This window comes from Urtica dioica, chromosome 4, assembly GCF_054948205.1.
Source record: "Urtica dioica subsp. dioica isolate 48M chromosome 4, U.dioica_male_clone48M_v1_H2, whole genome shotgun sequence".
Taxonomy (NCBI): domain Eukaryota; kingdom Viridiplantae; phylum Streptophyta; class Magnoliopsida; order Rosales; family Urticaceae; genus Urtica; species Urtica dioica.
The window spans coordinates 2,049,869-2,071,897 of NC_142759.1; the positions used below are offsets into that span (position 1 = coordinate 2,049,869).

A 22,029-nucleotide genomic window follows, 5' to 3' on the forward strand; every position below is an offset into this window, starting at 1 on the left:
AAAAATAAACTAACTAAAAGTTACTTTTACCCTAAAAATACTAAATAATAATTTGAAGAATAAATTTTTAGGGCATTATTTTATATAAGTTATATCTTTCAAAATTATAAACAAGTTATTTTAGTTTATATGTTTTAAGTTGTTTAGGTAATTTTTTTTTTTTAAATGACCAAGAGAGAGGTTAGGGAATAAAATTAAAAAGCTCTTAAAAAGGTTAATCATGAAAATTAAAGGACTATATTCACTCAAAAATAAAAAAAATATATATATATATATATATATATTAGACACATTTTTGTCGAATTCTTATATACTGGCCCTATCATATTCTGGTCTTAACAAATCTTTGAAATCTACTGCCATGGAATCTAGTCCCAACAATGTTTGAGTGCCTCTGAGGCCGGCGAAGAAGCTCGTCTGGCCATGAATAAGGCTTTCAATGTTATTTGCCAAAATGTGCTAACGTCGCTTTTTTTTCGAAATTAATCTTGTTTTGTGACAAACTTGTCATAAAATGTTGCATTTATGATGAGTTTCGTCATAAAACAGAAATTAGTTTTGAAAAGAAAAAGAAAACGTTAACGTCGAAGAAAGTAGTATTCATGTCCATTTCTCTTTTTTTGACATTTAGTTTAAAGTTTAAACTGAACTGAGTGAGGCCATCAATGGGACAAGATAGACTAAAAGGCACTGAATAGATTTGAATTGAGCACGAAATTAGTTACAGCTTACAAGTCTTATAACTTCTACCCAAAACCGGTATGAACAAAATGACTTGAAATAAGATCTTCAAAGCAGTACAAACAGAGGGAATAGATGGGTATTTCAAATGGCCTTTTTTTTTTTCTTTTCCTTAAGAGGATTCTTTCTCCTTTTCAGCGGCATCGGCTTCGGCTCTCATCTTTATCAACGAAGGAGGCGGTCTCACAACGATGCTCTTCTTCCATTGCCGATCAAGCTTCCTCGATATTCTCTTATTGATTCCCTCTTCCAGCTCTCTTTCCCGTCTAACCGTAAGCATTCGAGCAACCTAAATAACATGCATACACACATTAATCCAGTTCAGCTCAATGAGTAAAGAATAGGAAAACCCGAATATGTAGAAACACAACAGGGTTACAGGCTTAAGAAGATAATTAAATGACCCAACCCATCAAGCATTTGAAAAGGCTTTCATTGTTGTAGCAATAAACTCAGAAAGATTAACTCTTAGACCCTTTAAGCAATAGACAAAAGAAATAATTTTTTCTAGACCTGATGGTATTATCTCCATTGTAGACCGGAGAACGATTTTTTGCTGTGAGATAAAAGGGTGTTCGGGTATGTTTGTTTATGCAATTCAAAAGCCAATATCTTTCATGAAAATCTCATACCAAACAATAGTAATGATGAAGATATTGCATTACATAGACCACAAACAATCCTAACTTTTTACATGAATCACATGAACTTCTTTTTGACCTAATTCGATGCTTAAAAATATCTCTCAAGCAGACAAAACAAAATTGTATCCGAATCCTGAACTTACTAGTAAAACCCTATCTTTCCACTAAGATTCCACTACTTTCTAATGAAATCAAACAAACAAAACTCAAATTCCATAAATAAAAAAAAGGGGGAAACAAATTAATTCCACAGACCCGTTTTCGCATGCGACGGAATTCGCTGGGCTTGAACTCATTGCGGTTGGATTTCAAGAGGCGAAGCATAAGAAGGTCTCCTTTAATGTCCATGATCTCTTCGTTGATCTGTTCCGTGGTTTTGGCTCTGATTTCGTTCAGCTCTTGTTCGTCTTTCCACGCCATCGTCACCACCGAAGACGAGCGAGCCTTCGTCGCCGCCGGGGACGGGGCCGAGGAAATGGGGACGGTCATGGGAAAGGAGTGTTGTCGGATTCGGAGTCCATTGAAGGACGACTTCGGGAGCGAGGAGAGAAGAGGCTTTGCGCAGAATGCGGTGGTCGGAGACGAGACTATGGAGATTGAGTTCAACATCTTCGTCGTCTCTCTCTCTTTCTGTGTCTTACTCTCAGGCTGAGGCCTTTGAAGTTCAGTAATGTAGATAAGACTGTTTTCCTTTTTACACACAAATGCTCTCTCTCTCTATCTCTCTCTCTCACTCACACAATTTATATGTAGTATTACTCTTATTAGTATTGTGTAGATTAATTTTAATTTGTACTTAAAAGAAGAAATTTAAGAAATTCAGAAGAAGACATAAAGGAAAAATTATACAAAAGTTTCAAGTTTTTACCAAAATAGTCCATATTGTAGGAAAAAATTGACATCGTCACTAAATTTTTTTTTTATGCTTTTATCCCATCAAAAGATTTTTATACTAGCAATTTATCTCATCAAAATATTTAATCACATGACCAAAAAAAAAAATTATTAAAAAAACTTAATACATTTTGACTATTTTATTAATTTTAGATAATCTAATTATTTTTCAACTCCATTCATGTCAATTGGCTATTTAGCTATAAAGAAAAATTTACAAAGGTAACATATATGTAGTTTGAGCCTAAATTTTGGGTTTAAAAAAAATTAGAATATGTATTATAAATGATGTTTAGGACTTTAGTCAAGATTAAGAAATTAGTTGATCGGTATTTTTTCCAATCAAATTATTTTATTGTCTAGAAAAATAAAAATGGTCAAAATCATATATCACTCAATTGACCAACTCGTAATTTGTATCAAATTAACTAGTAGAAGATAGTTAATAAATTATATACATAAAACAAAAGACTCAAATTTGATAAAAGAACAAATGTATCTACAAAACTTAGATTATTATATTAGTATATGACTCTACAAAGTGGATAAACAATCTTGCATCTAAAATTCACACTAAATCAAGACACAATGCAATAGTCTATTTTTAAGTGAAACGATTTCAATCATGCAATATAAAATCAATATAAAAATCACTATTTTTCGTGTTTTGGTTATAAAAAAATACATTAAAATTGGTTGACCCAATAATTGACTTATTTTTTAGGAATATAAATTGTGCCGGTTATATATATATATATATATATATATATATATATATATATATAAGTTAGTCGTAAACTTCAACCGCATTTGAGCCTTTAATTGATGGTCAAGATATTTTGGGTATTTATAGTAAGGATGATGTAGCTAAATAGCAAGTTATGAATTTGTAAAATAATCAAGCTTTGTATTAAATGAGTGAAATAGCTAAAATGTGCAGGAAAATTTTGACCCCGAGATTAATTTTTTTGAAAGTGATAAATTGCTTATAATAATCGTCAAAAATTTTAATGATGGCTGTCATAAAAATTTTGAAAACGTAAGTTTGGTTACTTTGCTGAAAAATTGAAACTTTGGCTATTTTGCTAATCAATAAGTTTCAAACAATTATTTTATACAATTTTCTATTATGGTAAATGGCAAGATATCAAACGGATAGGATCATTTTTACTTATTATCAAACTTAAGTTATACATAAATAGAAATTTAGCGACAAAATCATATGAGTTTTCGGAAAGTGAACACTGTTTTAATATTATTTTTTTTTGCTCCATATTTTATATTTGAAATTGAGTAATACCTTGGAGTCCTGTTGATAAAATAGGGAGTACGTTTTAAAATTAAAAATATTGTGGTCGTTTGTCTAACTTGTCATCTCATTTTATTAACTTCCATGTCAACATTAAATATGAAATTATTATCTTAAAATAATTAGGCATCGAACAACATAATTTAAGATTCATAACCTATATGATTACATATAGGTGCACGTGCCGAATCAATGTTTCTTTTCCCTTTATAAAATTCGGATGGTATAGACTTGTAGACTACGATTATAGAAGGCAAACTCATCTTCAAATTGTTTGTTTTAAGTGTCTTCCACGCCAAAATTTTACATAGAACAAACACGCATTATGTGGTTTAGGCGAGCGAGCATTCGTTAGAACTTTAGAACAAACAAATCAACGCCAATGATTCTGCAAATTCAGTAAATGCAATTCAATAGCCAATGTGGGTTAATACTTTTGGATAACACACATGGAAATTATGCATAGGTCTTCGGTGCAATTTTTTTCCCCCAAGGAATCTTTTTCTTTACTAGTAAAATACAGTTAGGAAGACGATTAGTCAACCAATAAATATACACAAATGACATAGTAATTTATTTTTACCATATAGTCCTTGCCGAAAGAAAATGTACTAGTCGTTGTTGTTTGTATGGCTACTGTGAAGTGCAAAGTTTGCACTCCCTCTTCTCACCTGTAAAATTCACTTTCATTACATAAGGTATTGATCACCCTATCAAAATAAAAAGTAAATAAACGAGGCCTTGAATCGAATAATTCACCGTCTCAACGATGTCTGACACAACCGAAGCATCTTCAGCTCCTTTCTTTAAGGCCTCAACACGAGCTCGAAGGAGCTGGTTTTGTTTCTCTGCCTGTGTTGAATAATGGGGTAGGGTAAGAAAGGAGAGCCGATTAATTCATTAACATTTTAAAATACAAGCACAGTCGCTTTTACGGATACTAAACCTAATTTCAGATCAAATGTGAAGTCCGAGGAGAGATTCTGCTAATGGTGATCTTAAACTTTACAGCCTTACATATTTATCCCCGATTCGAATAACAAGTCAAAAACCCGAACACCTTGAGTCTAGTGTGCAATTAAAAGCCTTAAACAAGAGATTATGAAGATGGCTCTTTGGACTATTAAAGCTATTCCTAAAGCCAAGCTACAAAGTAGATGATAGAGGCGCGTATAGTTTACCATTTGCAACATCTTCGTCAAGTGTTCGACTTCGTTTCTCTTAGCTATTGTTATGTTCTGAGCCACGTCCATTACATTAGTCCTGTGTTAAACAGCTCTCTTGTTTACAATGTAAAAGTTTCACAAAAACTAGAAACATATATTTGAGCTCAAATTACGCCTTGAAATCAGATGAAGAAATTTTTCTCAATAAAAGAAAAACGGATGATGCTTTTTATAGACATTGGACAGAATTCATACCAAAATCAATAAAACAAACTTATGATATAATCAGCACGCATGACTCCTCGAAAGAGAAAACATTAATGGACAACTGATTCTATTTAGATATTCATGCAACATTAGGTCTCTAGGTTTACAAAATAAAGACCACAACATAGCTATGCCTATTGCGAGCATGACGAGAAAAAGAATTAAAAATACCCACTTTTCAGAATGCAGAGGATCTAATTCTTGATCTTCCACAAGTTGCTCCACAGTATTAAGAGCAGTTCCAATCTGCATTTACAGAGTTATCATAAAGGCATAGCAACAGATTAGTGTATATTAGCCATATATAGGGATATCCTCGAGGATATAGATCGAAGATATGATTTACTGATATCCAAAAGTGAAAGTATCTAAGAAAAGAATTGATGAATGAGGATATTTAATCACATTACATTTCTTTCTTAGATGATAGAAGACACATATATGCCATAAAAAAGATCTACTTGCATAAGTTCGTAGAAAAAAATGTAAAAATAAAGTCTACTGGCTTTCGTTTGTATCCATGTGTAATCTGTGTAATGATTCTGATGAACGAGTGCAATACAGGAAAATACAATGAAGAATGGGAATGAAAAAATAAAAATACGGGTAAAGAAGAATACCTGTGTTTCAAGACACACGGTTTTAAATGCATCCTGTGGAAGTCGGTAAACACAAACAATACTCAGTTTCAGTATGAAACTTAAAACTGTTTTTATTAATGGATGTCTTAAAGCACAATCATCCCTATAAAATACAGTTTATTCTATCATTTGTTAAAGCATAGCAAATACACTCGATGATAGTGTGTAGATTTTACCTCCATACTCCCATGCAAAGAAGCCACAACCTGAAAATTTTGAAACCAATCAAAGATAAACCATTATAGCTTTGCAATGACACTAATTATTACACTTCTCGATGTTCTTAAAAAAATCCTATATGGATGTAAGAGAACAAAACACGCCTTTCAAGTATACTGAATAAGCTGAAGTAACACTTCAACCACAATATATCCAATTATGTTTGAAATCAATATAGTTTAGATTAAAAGGGCATGGCCATGACCAACTTCAAAGACAAAAAGTCACTACACTTGAAATGTCGCTTAGCAACCATTGCCGTTTCCTGACTCTCAAAGAATGGACATTTTCCAAATTCAATGACTGTAAATAAAAACGGTTAAAGCTTTTTGGAAACCCCAAATTGTTTGTTCTCGTATTTTTGTACTTTCAATGCCTCTCCTTTTAAAAAATCATCTAAAATATATCAAAAAGTTTTGAAAAGCAGTTTTCCAATGTTGAGAGTTCTTATCAATCACTCTTTTTCACCAATATCTTTTAAAGTATTATTGCAATACTCCACTACATCTATCGAGTTCAAAAATTTATGACTGAGAACTAGACTAAAAAAATGCAATTCATCTGATTAGATTCTTTTAATGCGTAGTTTAATGAGCAATACCTGAATGTAAATCCGATATAGACGTTCTTTCTCTGTAGCAGTGAAGCTTGGAAATGCCTCGAAAACATCCTTTCAGTTCATATTCATCAGGTCAGGAATTATATGTAATTTTGAACGAATATCAGAATTAAACAAAAATGAAGTGAAAGCAAAATTATGACAATTGTATCAAATTTATATAATAATAAAAATAAAAAAAAAAAAAAAAAAAAACCCTCTCTTTTACTAGAAAATTAAATTGCTGTAAATATTTTCTCATCGTGAGCTCGACCAAATTCCGACTCAAATTTCGAATTCAAACTAATCCTTTCTCTATATCTATTCGTGCAAATAATGAAAAAAAGAAAACCTGCTTCGAACAAGCACTGAGCAGAGAACGAATGGCGACGCTAAAGGACTTGTTCATATTCGCTTGCCTCGATCCAATCGAAGAAGCTTCGACGGTTCGGCCATTTCTCTTCATTTTCACGACCTAGCACACTCGCAAACAAATACAAACACAAATTCCAGAAACTGTCTTATCACTTTCGATCTCTTGTCGACGAAATTGGGGCCAAATACGCAGCATAAATGCTTACCTGTTTGTTTACAGATTATTTGTCGCGACGCGTTCTAGAGAGAGAAACGGAGTGACGAGAGAGAGAGACTTTGAATTTCGGCAAATAGTCCGTTCTTATTTTCCCTCCTTTTTCTGCTAATTTTCATCTCTATTGTGTCTTCTCATCAAATGACTTGTCGTTTTCGGCTTTTAAAAAAAAAAATTCATTTGTGTTTCTTTTTTTCTTCTTCTCTCAAAAGTCCAAAAACATATATACAATTTTGAGCTTGATTGCAGTGGAATATAATAAGCGTAGATGTTGTAAATGTAATAACTGAACGTAATAATAAAGCGTAAATGGAGTGAATGTACTAATTGAATGTAAGCAAGACCGATTGATTTTTTATATATGTCCGAGGCTCTATTTATAAGATATATATATATATATATATATATATATATATATATATATATATATAGTTATCTTACTTGCATGCTAAGTGAGTTAGTGAGCAATTATAAGTTTTAACTAGTCAACTTTTTGTGAAATCCGCTATTAAATCGATTGCTTCTTTAGTTCGTTGCTCGAGTCGAGACACTTAACTTTGTGTTCATACTATGTAGACCAAGCTTATTATTCGCACCAGAGTCTATGGACTTTGTTTAACCTCATGGATTGAGCTCCAAAAATTTGGGCATAATTTGAATTTAAGACATACTATAATTATTTTAAAAACGAGGACGAAGACCTTCCTACATTAAGATACGTAGATTTTTAATTGATCAAATTATAGCTATTCGAGCGTAAAAACATGACCATGTGAAAGACAAGTTGGGGGATCAAAAAGGCTTAAAATTTGTTATTAGTACGTTGAAATGTTGATACCTCTTGTAGCTTTGCGAACATTATTCTTCTTCTCAACAAAAGAAATTTATAATAAATATATTCTTGAATATTCTCTTAATTTCATATCTACTCATATTTTAGAACTTGAGAATTTTAAACTTTTTGATGAGCACGGTGATTCATAATTATCCATCTAGTGCAACTTTCAAACTTGAATTTTGCGACGATTTAAGTTTCAAGCCTAAGTATATATGACATATGAAAAGACAAAGTGTGAAACTGGTTTTTTCATAAATTATTTACCTAAATTTAGTCTTATTCATAGAGAAAATTTTACCTAAATATTATCTTACCAAGATTCTTATACATATCTACAACTACTTATTACAATTTAATTTGATATAATATTAATATAAGATTGAATATTAATAGTTTAGTATAATCTTACCAATTTACCAACCTTTTTCCCAATTGTCAACTATTAAATTTAATTGTTATATATTGATGCAACTTATATTTATATAATATTATAAATGTAAAACTTGTATTATTAAATATAAAGGATATGGGTATGTATGACATTACCTAAAACAATTTTTTTCCCAAAAGAAAATTATTAATTCAATTTACATTTCTTCCACTATTTGCTCTCTAAAGTAAACGAAACCCTCGCATCTCAATCTCCCAATAGCCGAACCAGACCGACCTTAGAAAGAAAACCTAGAAATTCGAACCAGTGACGAAGATAAACAAAGCCGAATCGTCGAAGGACCGCCATGCGAGTCGCGTAGTCCGAGACCGTAACCAAGAGAGACAAAGAGCGATCTGAATCGTCGTCATCGATCGGGAAATTTCGGGACTGATCGTCGTCTTGATCGGCTTCAGAGAGCGATAATGGGTGCCGCGGGGTCGAAGCTCGAGAAAGCGCTTGGCGACCAGTTTCCAGAAGGCGAGCGGTACTTCGGGCTCGAGAATTTCGGCAACACTTGCTATTGCAACAGCGTTTTACAGGTTTGGCATCGTCTAGGTTTATTTTTATTTTTATCAGGTTATTGTTCGAAAGTTGGTATTTCTTCATTTATTGCGAAATTTATTCGATCGCGACTCCGAGTTATCGCGAATTGACAGTCATTTATTTACAAATGTTTTTAGATATTTAAGGTTCGTGGTTTATTTGCGGTGAATATGAGTGGTCTTTCCGTTGTTTGACGTTGCTTTGTTGTTGTATTTGAATTAGGGCGAGAGTGGTTTGTGATTTTATATTTTGATGAAAAAGGTTAACGTGATATTTTGGGGATTCTATCAAGTAGAATCCTTTTGTGAAATTCGGGATTTCTCTGTTAATATTTGGCAAACCAACCCAGGTCTTTGCAATCTATTTGGTTAATTTCTAATGAAGCATTTCATTTAGAGAAAAGTTAAATTAAACATTTTTAAAGAGGAAAAAAATAAATGAAGTATTTCATTGACTAGAGAAAAGTTTAATTAAGTTACAGAATTGAGTTGTTTCCTTTTTGCAATTGCAACTTTTCCTTGTTTTAAAGCTCAATTTTCTATAGCCTGGCAATTTGAATAGCTTCCTTAGGCTCAAGAGTTTGTCCTGTAGAATGCGGCAACGATCACTTATTATAAGGAAAAATCGTATCTAAAAACTTTTTTTTCCACCTATTCTTCAGGCACTATACTTTTGTGTTCCATTCCGCGAACAATTGCTGGAATACTATTCAAGTAACAAAAGCATCAGCGATGTTGAAGAAAATCTTTTGACATGCCTTGCTGACTTATTTAGCCAGGTACGGTTAAGGTGTTAAATACCTGTTAAGTGCTAAAGCTTCATCAATATACCTATGATGTCACGGTGTTTATTATGTTATTTCGGTTCTCCATTTGTGTTACTATTATCTATTTTCCTAGACCAGGTGACAGACTGTAAATGAAGGCATAGACTATTCCCAGAAATTATCAACCGTACCTAATTATATTATAGACCATAAAGGTGGTGTGTATCTGTGGGGCTTGGGGAGAGTGATAATATAATCATGTATAATTTTTCAGATAAGTTCTCAGAAGAAGAAGACAGGAGTCATTGCTCCAAAGAGATTTGTACAGAGATTGAAAAAACAAAATGAACTTTTCCGGAGCTATATGCACCAGGTATATGCTTTTTTTTCTATTGGATTTGAGACCAAAATGTGATTTTCCTCCTTGGCTTAGCTTCCATAACTTGATTGTATTTGTACTGAAATACATATCTGTGGACGGCAATGAGTTCTTGCGTACCTTCAAACCCCCTATTGTGTGTGTGTGTGTGTCTATATATATATATATAGTAAATTTTCATGCTTATATATATATATATATATATATATATATATATATATATATATAAGCATGAAAATTTACTTATTTTGTACTCTGCCGGTTCTTCATCAGCTTCTTTTCAATTTTGCTCGAGAATGTTACATTTGGAATTTCATTTGGTGTTGGTGAAATCCCCTTTATCTATTTGTTATTTTAGCCACTTTGCATGCTTATGTTTGCTGTTTCGTGATTGTAGGACGCTCATGAATTTTTGAATTTCTTGCTGAATGAACTTGTGGATATATTGGAGAAAGAGGCCCAATCTGCAAAAAGTGATCAGGACTCTTCCTCTCCCCATGAAAGTGTCGCCAACGGATCAAAGAATGGTCATGCCAATGGTACTCATAAAGAGCCTTTGGTGACCTGGGTGCACAAAAATTTTCAGGTGAACAACATTGGAAATCTTTATTTTGTTATGGGAAATTCTTCTTGGTACTAGCATGGAGAAATTGAGATGGCAAAGTACCATTTTGTATAATTGGATAGACCAGTTATTTGGACTCATAATATTTTGATAGAACATAACAACCATTGAACCAGTTAATCTGATGAGCTTCTGAAAGCAAATGGTTTAATGTTGAAGATAGTATAAAATGTAGTTGCTGGTGCAAATATCTCATAGTTTTATTTGGTATATTTGGGGCCAGGGAATACTCACGAACGAGACCAAGTGCTTGCGGTGTGAGACTGTGACAGCAAGGGATGAAACCTTTTTCGACTTGAGCCTCGACATCGAACAGAACAGCTCAATAACAAGCTGCTTGAAAAACTTCAGCTCCACGGAGACTTTGAATGCAGAGGATAAGTTTTTCTGTGATAAGTGTTGCAGGTACATAGTATTTGGTTAATCGGTGACTATAGAATAATTAATAATATAAAAAATCAATATAATATATATCTTAGTTTTGATTGAAGCTTAAGCTTTTTTACTGAGGAATATTTAAAGGGATTTATCATTTTTCTATTTCTCTTTTTCTCAATCCTCGTGTTTGTTTGTGTCCAGTTTGCAAGAAGCCCAGAAGAGGATGAAGATAAAGAAACCGCCACACATATTGGTAATCCACTTAAAGCGGTTCAAGTACATCGAGCAGCTCGGGCGCTACAAGAAGCTCTCGTACCGCGTCGTGTTTCCTCTCGAGCTGAAGCTGAGCAACACAGTCGAAGACGCCGACTCGGAGTATTCCCTGTTTGCCGTGGTCGTGCACGTCGGAAGCGGCCCGAACCATGGACACTACGTGAGCCTCGTGAAGAGCCACAATCACTGGCTGTTTTTCGACGACGAGAACGTCGAGATGATTGACGAGTCCGCCGTGCAGACATTCTTTGGTTCCGCACAGGAGTACTCTAGCAACACGGATCATGGGTACATCTTGTTCTACGAGAGCCTCGGAACGAGCAGCAAGAGTTGAGCTGGGTATTTTTTTATTTTTTATTTCACTTTTAGGTTGATATCGTAATCATTGGAACGAGACTTCACTCAGGTTCCTTTTTTCGTATTCTAATTTGGTTCCTTTTTTTCTTCACCCTTTTCGTCAACCTGTGGGAAACAGATGTCAAATATCGAAGAATGGGTAGACAAAATGTATACTTGGGTTGGAATGTACAGTGGATGGTAAAAGCGCTACCTTTTTAATTTAGTTTTTTTTTTTTTTGTCAGAATAAGAGAAAAAAGAGCAGTGTAAATGTGGGTTTGTGAGGCATCTTCACAGAGACTTTGTTTGAATTTTTCATGGCTGAGAACATCAGGATTGCAATGCAATTAAACTTGGCTCATTTTTGGCTTCAAGTGTAACTTCTTGTTTGACCGATTTTATTGCTATATTCAGCATCAATAAATAGAATGTTTCCATATTCTTTCCTATCTCATATCTAATTGATGGAGGTTAGACGGACTCGAAAGTCCTTTTTTACCACTCCTATTATATAGTGAGAAATTACATGTGATTTCTATCTCACTCTAATACTATTTAAACATAAAAATCTAATTATCTGAACCATACGATCTCATAAGAATATATATATCAAAAAATTGGCCAAATAAGTCTTACAAACACTGGCAATTGCGTTTTAGTCAACATTTGGTTAATTATTTGTAAATAGCCAATACGCCTACGTGGCAGGATATTAACTGTTTTTTTGTTACTTATTTGCCCTTATTAATTATCGTGACTCATTATATATGCGGCAGTTTTTTTAAAATTTAAAAATAAACTGAACGGGAAAGTAGTTATATTGGACGTGTGTTTTGGTTCATTAAAATCGCAGTAATTAATGACGCTGGTTTGTTTTAAAAGGGTAATATAGCAGTTATTGTATTCCCGAAAAAATTGGTTTGGTTTGAGAAAATTTTGTGAGAAGTTATTGAGAATTAGTTTCCATATTTCGGCAGAATAAATTGTAGACAGTATCTTAATATATTTATCATTTATAGACTTTATTTGATTCATAATGGGCGAAAATATTGCATTCATTTGGCCGCCAATTTTATTTTAAATCTTTTAGTATACAATTTACAAGAGCATATTTACAAGAGCATATTTACTTATTTTATACAACACCTGTATACTAACTTATTAACAGCATATTTACAAGAGCATATTTACTTGTTTTATACAATTTACAGATATGCATCTACATTACAACACTTGTTAATTTACAGAGTCTGAACTGTATACAGAATTAGTGTACTAGTTAAAAGACAGAACATTGTAAATAACCACAATTTTGAACATATCTTTGGCTCCTTTATTTTACGACGAGATGTCTTGATTTCTTTTTCATATTTGTCAGCCGCGGTCTCCTTCGTCTTTGCCGGAGATTTCCTTGTCATTTTCTTAAATCTGTTCTTCACACATGATTAACCATCATGACATTTAACTATAAATTTGTTTGGAGAACCCCAAACTTTCTACATCGCACACTTTTTTAATCTTCAAATCTATATAAACAGATTTGGAAAAAAAATAAAACTTAACATCTATTCAATATTTTCGGGATTTTAATAGAATAGATAACATGCAAACCTATTTACCAATCCAGTTATTTGGATTAAGATACACGGCGTCATATCTTCATACCGACTGAAAATATTATTTAACACTTTTTCTCTTTACATATTTACTGTTTTCTCATTTCATTTCATAAATCGGTCATCAATGTCCGAAAAAACAGATATCTAAAGTTGGGATATTACCTTTTTTCGCCGTCGGTTTGATGATATTTTCAAAAGAAGAAGATTTGTCGCTGTAGAAACCAGAACTCGCGTTTAATTTTAATGGGTTTCAATTTGGGGATTTCGTGTTTTTATTCGCGTTTGTAGCAGAGTGAAGATTTCGTGTATCATTGGTATTAATTACAGAACGTAATGATGGCCTCGATAACTGCGGTAGTTATTATCCGAAATTTTGCATTAATTAATTTTATTTCGTGAGCGAATGGGCGGGAACGGTTGGGTTGGAGGCTATTTTGGTATTTTTATTCGTGTAAATAAATTGGGCTGGCTATTAACCCGAAATTAACAGAATGTTGGCTAAATCCAAAACTGCCTAAATATGGGAGGCTATATATATATATATTGGACTGCATGTATTCTCTGTTTTTCCACTAGTTTACTAAATTTTTGGTCTATTTTTACGAGAGAAAAAAAACTGAAACCTTATCGCAATACAGCACAGTTCAAAAATATGTAATAAAGTAGCGACAACAAAATCAAGCTTATCCACTAGAAAATCTTCGCGGAAATGACCAAATTGTTGAACTTTCAATTTAGAAAAGCTATATATAACTTGATGGTAATTTGGTAAAAATAGATAAAATTTATACATAAGCATTCAGACCGGTCATATCATTACACTATAAAATTTCTCTTTATAATCGACTGTAAATGAACGAAGGAATCATGGAATCATAATATTAGGGGGCTAGAAAGTCCTATATAAAATTTAAAAGACTTTATTTGTATGTAATCATAATATTATTTGGCAAAACTACAAGACCCTTCAGTTCAGTTATGTGGCATTAATAAACAGTAAAATCCACTAGTAATAAGGACAGCACAGCTACAATTACCCATATAGTTGAAAGAATTTCAAACTCTGTCATACACAAGAATCTCATAACAGCACAAAGTTATGTCAAATCTAAGCATATCATAACTAGGCTCAGCAATCTTTACAAGGAAACATGAAGCCAGAAATTCACTGTGGCGTTGATGTTGGCATGAAAGTATCATCATCTAACAACGCTTCCAAATCAATGTAGTCATCGCCGAACTCCGGCGCCTCTTCGGTACTCATAATGGCATCGTAAAGAACCTGCACCAAGAAAGCCAACACGTAAAAAAAAATTAAAAGAAAAAGGAAAAAACAACCATTTTTTAGGTAATCTTATTTTGGATTCCAAAGTATCTCAAACCACTTCGTAATGGAATGGAAGCAAATATATTTTCAGCACAAATAGTCCTCGAACTATCAGGCGTGCGATATATTTTCAGCAAAATGGTCACCAACCTATTAACATTTTGTCATTTTAAAAAATAGATAAATAAAACATTAAACGTTCGTTTCATTGAAATCCAACGCCTAAACAACTGAAAAGATGTTCACATACTATATCAAATAAAACAGAAAGGAAGTGTAAAGTACCTTGCTTTCCTGAATGGCATTAACATCTTTTAGAAGGCGGCGATATTGATTTCTGGCTTCCGGGTATTGGACCATCGATTTGACCCGAGCCAGTGCCTTTTGCATTCTGACCTCCGATTGCTTTCGACCCTCTTTGAGAAAGTCATAGTCATCGTCCTTAGAAGGACTCTGCACGCTGGACGGCTCAGCCAGAGCCTCCGACTTAAACCCACGCAGACCGCTTCCTTTTCTTCTCCAACGCAATATAATCTTCTCAACAATCCCAACTGTCCAAATGATCTTCCTGTAGTTCTTCCTCACCTGGTGCCCTCTTACATGTGCCTTTTTACCAAAGTTAAAAAAAAAAAAAAAAAAAAAAAAAAAAAAAAAAAAAAGGTTTTAGGGATCAATGCGCATACATAGACGGATGTCAAGAACGAAAAAAAAAGGGGGGAATCGGGTTTACCTGAATTTTGACGACGCGCTGCCTTAATATCAGAAAGTCCTTTCTGCCCTTGTAACTACGGAACTTGTTTTGTATTCTAGTGGCGGCGTCGGCGTGGACTCGGTCGTCGTTGTGCTGGCTGGCCTTGCGAGACTTCAAGGCGATGCGAGACAGTGCTCTCTCGTCCGACATTCCAAATTTATCATCCTCGTACTCCTCCAGCTGTTTCCTCTGGAACGACTGGACCCGGTAGACTTGGTGGATTCGGGCCGCCGCTTGGGTGGCGTTGCACACCGCGGCTAAAGAGTCCTTCAGAGCCGTCCGATCGGGATCGCCGTCCTTGACGGAAGTCGGCGTTCGCTCCGAAACCGTTTGCACGACCAAAGCTTCTGCAACTTTGCCTTCTTTGTTCTCGAGATTAAGGCTTATGAGTTGCGCGCTCAAGGCGGATTCTGCCAGATATCCGGCGATTCCTTTGTGCCCGTTGTCAGAGGCCAAGTCAGCAGGTGTTTTCCCCGAAGGGTATTTCGGGCTCGGGTCGGTTACAAGCCCGGGAGCTGCACCGAGGGAGATAAGGGCGGCAACTATTTTCTCTCTGCTTAAGGGGAAACATGAAATAAGTACATGACCACGAACAACAAGAAACTAAAGTGAAGAAAAGAGAACAAAGGGAAACATAGAAGCACGTGAAAAAACAAAGGCAGGCATATTGCCTTATTTCAGCCTCTCATCACCTCAGTTCAAATGTCAAGGTATTTTCTTTGCAAAAGTAGGAAAACCACACAATAATTGATATTATCACTTCCGGAAAAAGAAAATTAAGTTTTTGATTGGCTCACCTCCCGTAAAATGCTGCCCAATGAAGAGCTGTCCATCCATTTGCATCACGGAAGTTGACACTCACACCAGCAGTCACAGTCGGCTCTAAAGCCCATTCATAGTCAAGAGCCGCTGCAAAATGAAGTACGCCTTGACCACCTTCATCGAGCACACTCGGGCCTTTTCCTCCTTCGCCCACCTTCTGCAAAAGCCAGTCGTGCAACTTCCCTTTCAGAAGCTTTTGCTGCAGCTGATCCTGCACACTTTCGAACGAGAAATCGTCCTCCGAAGTCTGCTTCAACAGCTGATCCCACTCATCTTGGTTTTCTCTCAGAAAGCTTATTTTACTTCGCAGCTCATAATGTTCCTCCAGATCGACGGGATCGGAATTCGGAGGGGTTGCGCTGAGAGATATAAGCTTAGCAAATCGCGAGCTGAGGAATTCGACCGTGTAAGAGCTTTGATCGTATCTAGTATCGACATCTTGGACGTCGTTTACTCGGTATTCAAATTCTCGCACTTCGCTACACGCTACCCGATTGGAACACGTAACGTAAAACGGGACCCGCCCAAGCTTATGTGTGGGGGCATGGCAACGGAGAACGCCTTCTGCTATGACCTCGGCAGGAACTTCTACCTCCCCAAACATACATGACCAGTTACGATTCTCTGTTTGACCACTTTTCAAGAATCTTCCTGTGACTAAAACCTGTATTTAGGGAAGGGAAAAAACATAGCATGTTAAGTAGGGAATAAAGTCCAAGTGCTTCCTAAAGTCCAAGGGCATGTGGGAGAGAGATGAAGCACCTTGACTTCTGAGTTTTCGTACGCCCAGTTTGGTGAGAAGTCAATTATGCTAAACAGCTGATCCTGTGACAGCGAAGGGCTAAGAACATAGTTGTCCAGGGGTACTTGACTCGATTCGTCAACGCAATTCTCACTTTCAACGGTATCCCAGTCAGCCCTGGAACTAGTCTGCACGTCTGACTCGATGACATCCTCCAGAGCGCCATCTAACACCCATTGGTTGAAACTATCGAGCTTCTTTAGACCTTCTTCACCTCGCACACCATCTAACAAAGGTTGCTTCACACCAGAAATGTGCGACCTTTCTCCTGAATTCATACCGCCCTTTGATTCCGGTTTTGGATACTCCTCGTTTTTTTGATATGGCTGAGCGCCGCTTGTATCTTGATAGTTAGGGTCAAGTTCATACGCTTCACCCGCATGAAAATTCTGATCCACATTCCACTTGGTTAGAGATGAAAAAAAATCCTATACAAAACAATCAAAATCTAAAACGGCTAATAGTTTGCCTTGATATTGGTGAGTTAAAATGATAAATAACTTGTAACTCCCCGATACATCACAATAATAATTTATTTTCATTCAAACCAAGCAGATAAATTCTCAAGAGCGAAAAAAGCATTATTAATACTTCAAGCGTGTTCCATGTGTGCGACCCTACGACTCCAACTTCCCAGTGACCTCAATAATGTAATGATTACACACAAGAATTTCTAATGAAGCGATTAATGGGTTATGATATGCATCATTCTATACCTGCCACTCTCCTTGGACCTCTGGATGGCCACGGAATTCCTGCCTCTTGCTATAACCATTAGGGTAAAACTGTTCAAAAGCCTCTTGTCCTTGTTTCTGAGAGATTTCCAAGTTATCAGATTGTAGTTCGGAGAATAAAGGCTTAAAAGGCACTTGTACCCCGGCAGTAATATTCTCCAAGTTCTGATCCCATGGTTGAAATTTTATATTTTTCTGGTGGTCCAGAGCAACTCCACCACCGGCATTCCCATGAATTTTATCATTTGCTTGTGCGAGTGGGCTGTAGTCTAGCCCAGGGACATTTTGAAATTTTCCTGGATAGTTATCTAGCACCAATAGTTACATAAAAAATCCGTAAATTCAGTATCATTAAAAACAAAACCAAACAAAACCAAAAAAAAAAAAACCCCATTAGTATCTTTTCTAAATGGTCAACCCTCTCAACCCTACAAATTTTTGTAGAAGGAAACTTAAGTAGATTACTTAACTACTACAACTGAGCCTAATAGGTACGCAAATATTTCTATCTATATGCACTTCGTAACAGTGAAGAGGAAACTAAGAAGAGAAGTTTACTTTGAAAAGGTATGGGATAGTAAGGATCAGCAACTCTTGCTCCAATCTTCTCTGCAAAAGGCTGCTGTGAATCAAAGAAAGGCTGGAAAGTGGAACTTGCTGCAAACATATTAGCAAAATTGTGAGGAAAAAAAAATGTCAAGAATAATAGTTAATGAGAAGGAGATAAGTGAATCGTGAAGATAGAAATATCACACCAATGGTAGAGATGTAATCAAGAATGAAGTACCTGATTCAGAATCTTCATATTCAGAAGCTTGAGCACTGCTCAAGCTTGCTGTATCTGTACTTTGTATGGGCATCTGGTAGCTGTTCGGGAAACTAGAAGATGAGCTATCTCTGTCAGAACTGGGAGCAATATCACCTTCTTCGGTCTCTTTTATGCGGTTGAAGTGATTCCTATTGCCCTGATTGAGTAGCACAAACCACATTAAAATCATCTAAAGCAAAGAACTTCCAAGAAAAGTGCATTTATGACAACACTCTACACTGACACATCAAAGCCATGAAATGTTTGAAACTGTATTCCCGGTCTTTTTGTGTAAATCTGGCTTTTGCCATTATCAATAGAAAAGTTTTTGTAAAACAAAAGTATTCACGGGAAAAAAAAAAAATCAGATTTAAGGCAAGTTCCTAAACCACATTAAGATCCTCAACAATATGTCAATAGTTCAATACTATCAGCAGTGAGAGTCTTAACGTGATCTTAGTGCTGATCATCAACAACATTTTGCACCTATATAATAGACTAAATTATAAACACAAATGGAAAACTGGGAATAAAAAACTAATAAATACCAATGTGAGTAGTTACCTTTACTTCTCTGTAATGGACAAGAACTATGTGCGAAAGATCCCTGCATCAGTAGCCACCAAAACTCAAAAACTAAAACCTTTAACAGAACTCAAAACCAAAAAAGGACAATTTATTTTAACCAAATAATACACGCTTCAGTGGCGAGTTGAAAGGGAAAAAAGAGAAACAAGACAACCGAACCCCAAAATCTAGAACACATAACATTTACGTACACACATTCAAATTTATGCTCAACAATTTATCACACACTACGTGGCATCCAACGCATGGCCAGCTCTTTTTTTTAAGACGCTATTATGTTTTCTAGCAGCATGGCAGAGAAAAAGATCACATGACCACATATGCTTCTACAAACTCACTCTTCTAACATCCAGTAACTGCGTCTTTGAAAACTTTCATTTTCTTCTCCATGGGCATAGTAACAGTGCAGCACATCGATACTCCCAACCTGAGAAAAGAAAAAAAAAAATGGAAGTTTGGCTATTAACACGAAGCTAGTTCAACAAGGTCAATCCTACATCAGTGGTACCACAGGAAAAACTGAAGAGTTATCATTCTGTCATACGCCTCAGCACAACATGGCGGATCTTTCATGTTTTGCAGTGATATTGAACCTCATACGTGTTTTGCAATGTGGTGACAAAGTATCTGTTTTACTTTGAACTTCTTGAATCTAAATTATCATGGTAAAAACACGATCACGAGGTCTTATAACATAGATGTATTATAGACAGTGACTTGGATTCGAGCACGGGGTTACTCCTTAAGAACCATTTCCTCCTTGCAAAACTAGAGCCTGATAGTCTCTTTGCTGCCACATTTCAAGTGGCAATCATGCAAGCAACAAGCGAAAACGAGATCTATGCTTACGTAACTCATCATCTTACTAGCAAACTATATTGATAAAAAGATGAAGCATTACACATCCACATGTATTTATAGATGAAACAGATTCAAACTTGTGCAGAAATAATGCATTTGGGAAATCTTACCTTAAGCCTTTCATGAGCCTCCTTCACTGTTTTTCCATCTTTTTTCTTCCTCCAATTATGCCCATCTTTTCTGAAATATCTCAGTACTTTCCGGTCGAAGAGAAACAGTGAACCACCTGAAATATATAATGTCATATCTCCTTCTCAAAAAGTCTAATTCAAGTAATATTGATTAATGGTAAATGAAGATTATGGAAAACTACTAAATCCACCACAAGCATAGATGATAAGCATTTAACAGTCAATCTTACGTATATATCATAAATAGAATATTTAGTACACTGGGAGATCAAAAAAAAAAAAAAAATTAAAACAAATCGTAATCGCAAAAAGTGCGCAATCCAGTTAATAACTCACTGGGTGGCATAGTCGCGGGCTCTGGGGCAATTCGAAACCTTTTAAAGTTGCGCAATATTTCACATATCTCAGCTGGGCGTAGCCATCGATGTTGAGCTTCGATTAGTATTTGCTCAATATCTGCATGATAAACCATTACCATGAATAAATTCACTTTCGAAAACACACCCTTTCAAAAATATCTCCCTACTAGACATGACACATTACTAGCCCTGGATAAGCTCATAGACATATTCGGAACGGTAGCGACGTGGTTCAAGGAATATCGTAACTGTCAATGGTTTAGAAATACAATTTAGATCAGATGATGGTTAAATGCACGGTTCATTAAAGTCTATCATTAACTGGCTATCTCCTACATAATAAGACGCTATAGCAAGTGCGAAAATGCCAGTAGGAAATTAAAGGCAGTGTTCATCAAGGTAGTGACTTCACACATCCAGCTCCATATTTCATATAGCTCCGAGATATGAATTATCTTGTATCTGAACCAAGATTTATAGAGCTGGACTAATAACATTTCAATCAAATATGGCTAACCAGGGCTCAAATATCACTTCTAGCCATACTTCAAGATTAACCCTACTTTAGAAATTAACCTAAAAGGTTGAATCTTTTTCTTTTCTTTATTAGAAGAAACTGAGATTTGTATTAAAATTCAAGTAAATCTTGAATCTTTGTTTTTTCTTTCTTTCTTAACAAAAAAACAAGGCGGGGATTCAACACCATAAAGAAAAAACCCCAAACCCCAATTAATCACATTACTGTTCCTGATACCCATCCCACTCGGTCTACGACTAGTTCAAACAATTACAAATCCCCCAAAATGCAATAGTCCAGAAGACAAATCCCTACGAAATCAATAATACCTAATTTGAAGATATTAGAAAGATAACGATGATACGAAAACGAGAGCTGAAATTGATCGGTAATTTTGTATTGCTATAATAAAACTGACCTAGCTGATTAGCAAGAGCGAAACGCCTAGTATCAGCCATGATTGGAATCAGCTTCGCGAATCAGTGACAGGAAACAGCGAAATCAATTCACTTCCATCGATTAATCAATAATTTTTTACCAACACGACGACGAAGACGCAAGCCTTGAATTAATCGGGGATTTCGCGAAAACCGCGTTCGAGAAATTGAATGTACGAAAAGGTGATCGAAAACAGGAAAAGAGAAGGAAAAAGGCAAAAGGTTGTGAGATAGTTTTTGTATTAAAGAGAGAGAGAGAGAGAGAGAAATCGCCAACCAAAATGGAATTGGGACACAGAAACAAATCGATTAAACTCTATTTATGTGTGTGAGTGTGTGCGAGACTTTTTTTCACTTCACTCTTTCGTTGACGTAGCTAATTTAATTGCCTTTTCCTTTTATTATTTATTTATTTATTTGGACCCAGCTTACGCAAAAATCGGGGGTTAATTGATTTTCCTTATCTATTTTTAATGACTCTTTTTAATTCGGATTTGAATAGATGTCCTTTTCTTTCTTCTTCTAAAAGCTATGGGTAAAAAAGCAGTCCTTATCTCCTCCTACATTATTATTATTTTTTTATTTTTTTTTAGAAATACATTATTATTATTATAATTGATCAGTTATTAAAGT

At 35.2% G+C, this 22,029-nt stretch overlaps 4 protein-coding genes across 6 annotated transcripts; 1 reads left to right on the forward strand and 3 right to left on the reverse strand.

The window, feature by feature from the left end:
• Positions 1–678: 678 nt before the first annotated feature.
• On the reverse strand, positions 679–2,117 carry LOC149399165 (Ribosomal L29 family protein). The gene is made up of 2 exons (XM_089613761.1): positions 1,641–2,117; positions 679–1,030 (listed from the first exon to the last, which is right to left on the reverse strand). Exons 1-2 carry the CDS (start codon positions 1,992–1,994, stop codon positions 854–856), a joined length of 531 nt encoding a protein of 176 aa, XP_089469887.1. The 5' UTR covers positions 1,995–2,117; the 3' UTR covers positions 679–853.
• Positions 2,118–4,026: 1,909 nt separating this feature from the next.
• On the reverse strand, positions 4,027–7,046 carry EMB3006 (embryo defective 3006). The gene is made up of 8 exons (XM_089613077.1): positions 6,832–7,046; positions 6,483–6,551; positions 5,839–5,868; positions 5,642–5,674; positions 5,197–5,267; positions 4,770–4,851; positions 4,348–4,440; positions 4,027–4,259 (listed from the first exon to the last, which is right to left on the reverse strand). The coding sequence occupies exons 1-8, from the start codon at positions 6,943–6,945 to the stop codon at positions 4,200–4,202; spliced, it is 552 nt and encodes a 183-aa protein (XP_089469203.1). The 5' UTR covers positions 6,946–7,046; the 3' UTR covers positions 4,027–4,199.
• A 1,400-nt stretch (positions 7,047–8,446) lies between these two features.
• On the forward strand, positions 8,447–12,079 carry UBP3 (ubiquitin-specific protease 3). 3 transcript variants are annotated; one of them, XM_089612845.1, is made up of 7 exons: positions 8,447–8,878; positions 9,544–9,660; positions 9,923–10,021; positions 10,425–10,613; positions 10,876–11,057; positions 11,232–11,642; positions 11,779–12,079. In XM_089612845.1, the coding sequence occupies exons 1-6, from the start codon at positions 8,762–8,764 to the stop codon at positions 11,635–11,637; spliced, it is 1,110 nt and encodes a 369-aa protein (XP_089468971.1). In that variant the 5' UTR covers positions 8,447–8,761; the 3' UTR covers positions 11,638–11,642; positions 11,779–12,079. The 3 variants fall into 3 exon arrangements, with proteins under 3 accessions (XP_089468971.1, XP_089468972.1, XP_089468970.1); XM_089612846.1 differs by having other exon boundaries at positions 11,886–12,079; XM_089612844.1 differs by having other exon boundaries at positions 11,232–12,079.
• A 2,080-nt stretch (positions 12,080–14,159) lies between these two features.
• On the reverse strand, positions 14,160–21,651 carry LOC149399168 (calmodulin-binding transcription activator 3-like). The gene is made up of 13 exons (XM_089611219.1): positions 21,378–21,651; positions 20,420–20,539; positions 20,063–20,178; positions 19,430–19,518; positions 19,068–19,110; positions 18,483–18,660; positions 18,254–18,352; positions 17,678–18,003; positions 16,922–17,350; positions 16,135–16,823; positions 15,317–15,890; positions 14,872–15,192; positions 14,160–14,541 (listed from the first exon to the last, which is right to left on the reverse strand). Exons 1-13 carry the CDS (start codon positions 21,415–21,417, stop codon positions 14,425–14,427), a joined length of 3,141 nt encoding a protein of 1,046 aa, XP_089467345.1. The 5' UTR covers positions 21,418–21,651; the 3' UTR covers positions 14,160–14,424.
• Between the last annotated feature and the right edge of the window lie 378 nt (positions 21,652–22,029).

What these genes read in the sequence shown, in the direction of transcription:
- LOC149399165 (XM_089613761.1), bottom strand. Translation starts at nt 1,994, where the DNA reads ATGTTGAACTCAATCTCCATAGTCTCGTCTCCGACCACCGCATTCTGC. An exon ending in TCCGTCGCATGCGAAAACGG is followed by an intron (nt 1,031 to 1,640) that starts GTCTGTGGAATT and finishes CATGTTATTTAG; the next exon opens with GTTGCTCGAATGCTTACGGT.
- EMB3006 (XM_089613077.1), bottom strand. Translation starts at nt 6,945, where the DNA reads ATGAAGAGAAATGGCCGAACCGTCGAAGCTTCTTCGATTGGATCGAGG. An exon ending in TCAGTGCTTGTTCGAAGCAG is followed by an intron (nt 6,552 to 6,831) that starts GTTTTCTTTTTT and finishes ATGAACTGAAAG; the next exon opens with GATGTTTTCGAGGCATTTCC. An exon ending in TGTCAGACATCGTTGAGACG is followed by an intron (nt 4,260 to 4,347) that starts GTGAATTATTCG and finishes TGAATTTTACAG; the next exon opens with GTGAGAAGAGGGAGTGCAAA.
- UBP3 (XM_089612844.1), top strand. Translation starts at nt 8,762, where the DNA reads ATGGGTGCCGCGGGGTCGAAGCTCGAGAAAGCGCTTGGCGACCAGTTT. An exon ending in TTGCTGACTTATTTAGCCAG is followed by an intron (nt 9,661 to 9,922) that starts GTACGGTTAAGG and finishes ATAATTTTTCAG; the next exon opens with ATAAGTTCTCAGAAGAAGAA. An exon ending in TCCGGAGCTATATGCACCAG is followed by an intron (nt 10,022 to 10,424) that starts GTATATGCTTTT and finishes TCGTGATTGTAG; the next exon opens with GACGCTCATGAATTTTTGAA.
- LOC149399168 (XM_089611219.1), bottom strand. Translation starts at nt 21,417, where the DNA reads ATGGCTGATACTAGGCGTTTCGCTCTTGCTAATCAGCTAG. An exon ending in GCCCGCGACTATGCCACCCA is followed by an intron (nt 20,179 to 20,419) that starts GTGAGTTATTAA and finishes TATATATTTCAG; the next exon opens with GTGGTTCACTGTTTCTCTTC. An exon ending in AGTTACTGGATGTTAGAAGA is followed by an intron (nt 19,111 to 19,429) that starts GTGAGTTTGTAG and finishes CTACTGATGCAG; the next exon opens with GGATCTTTCGCACATAGTTC.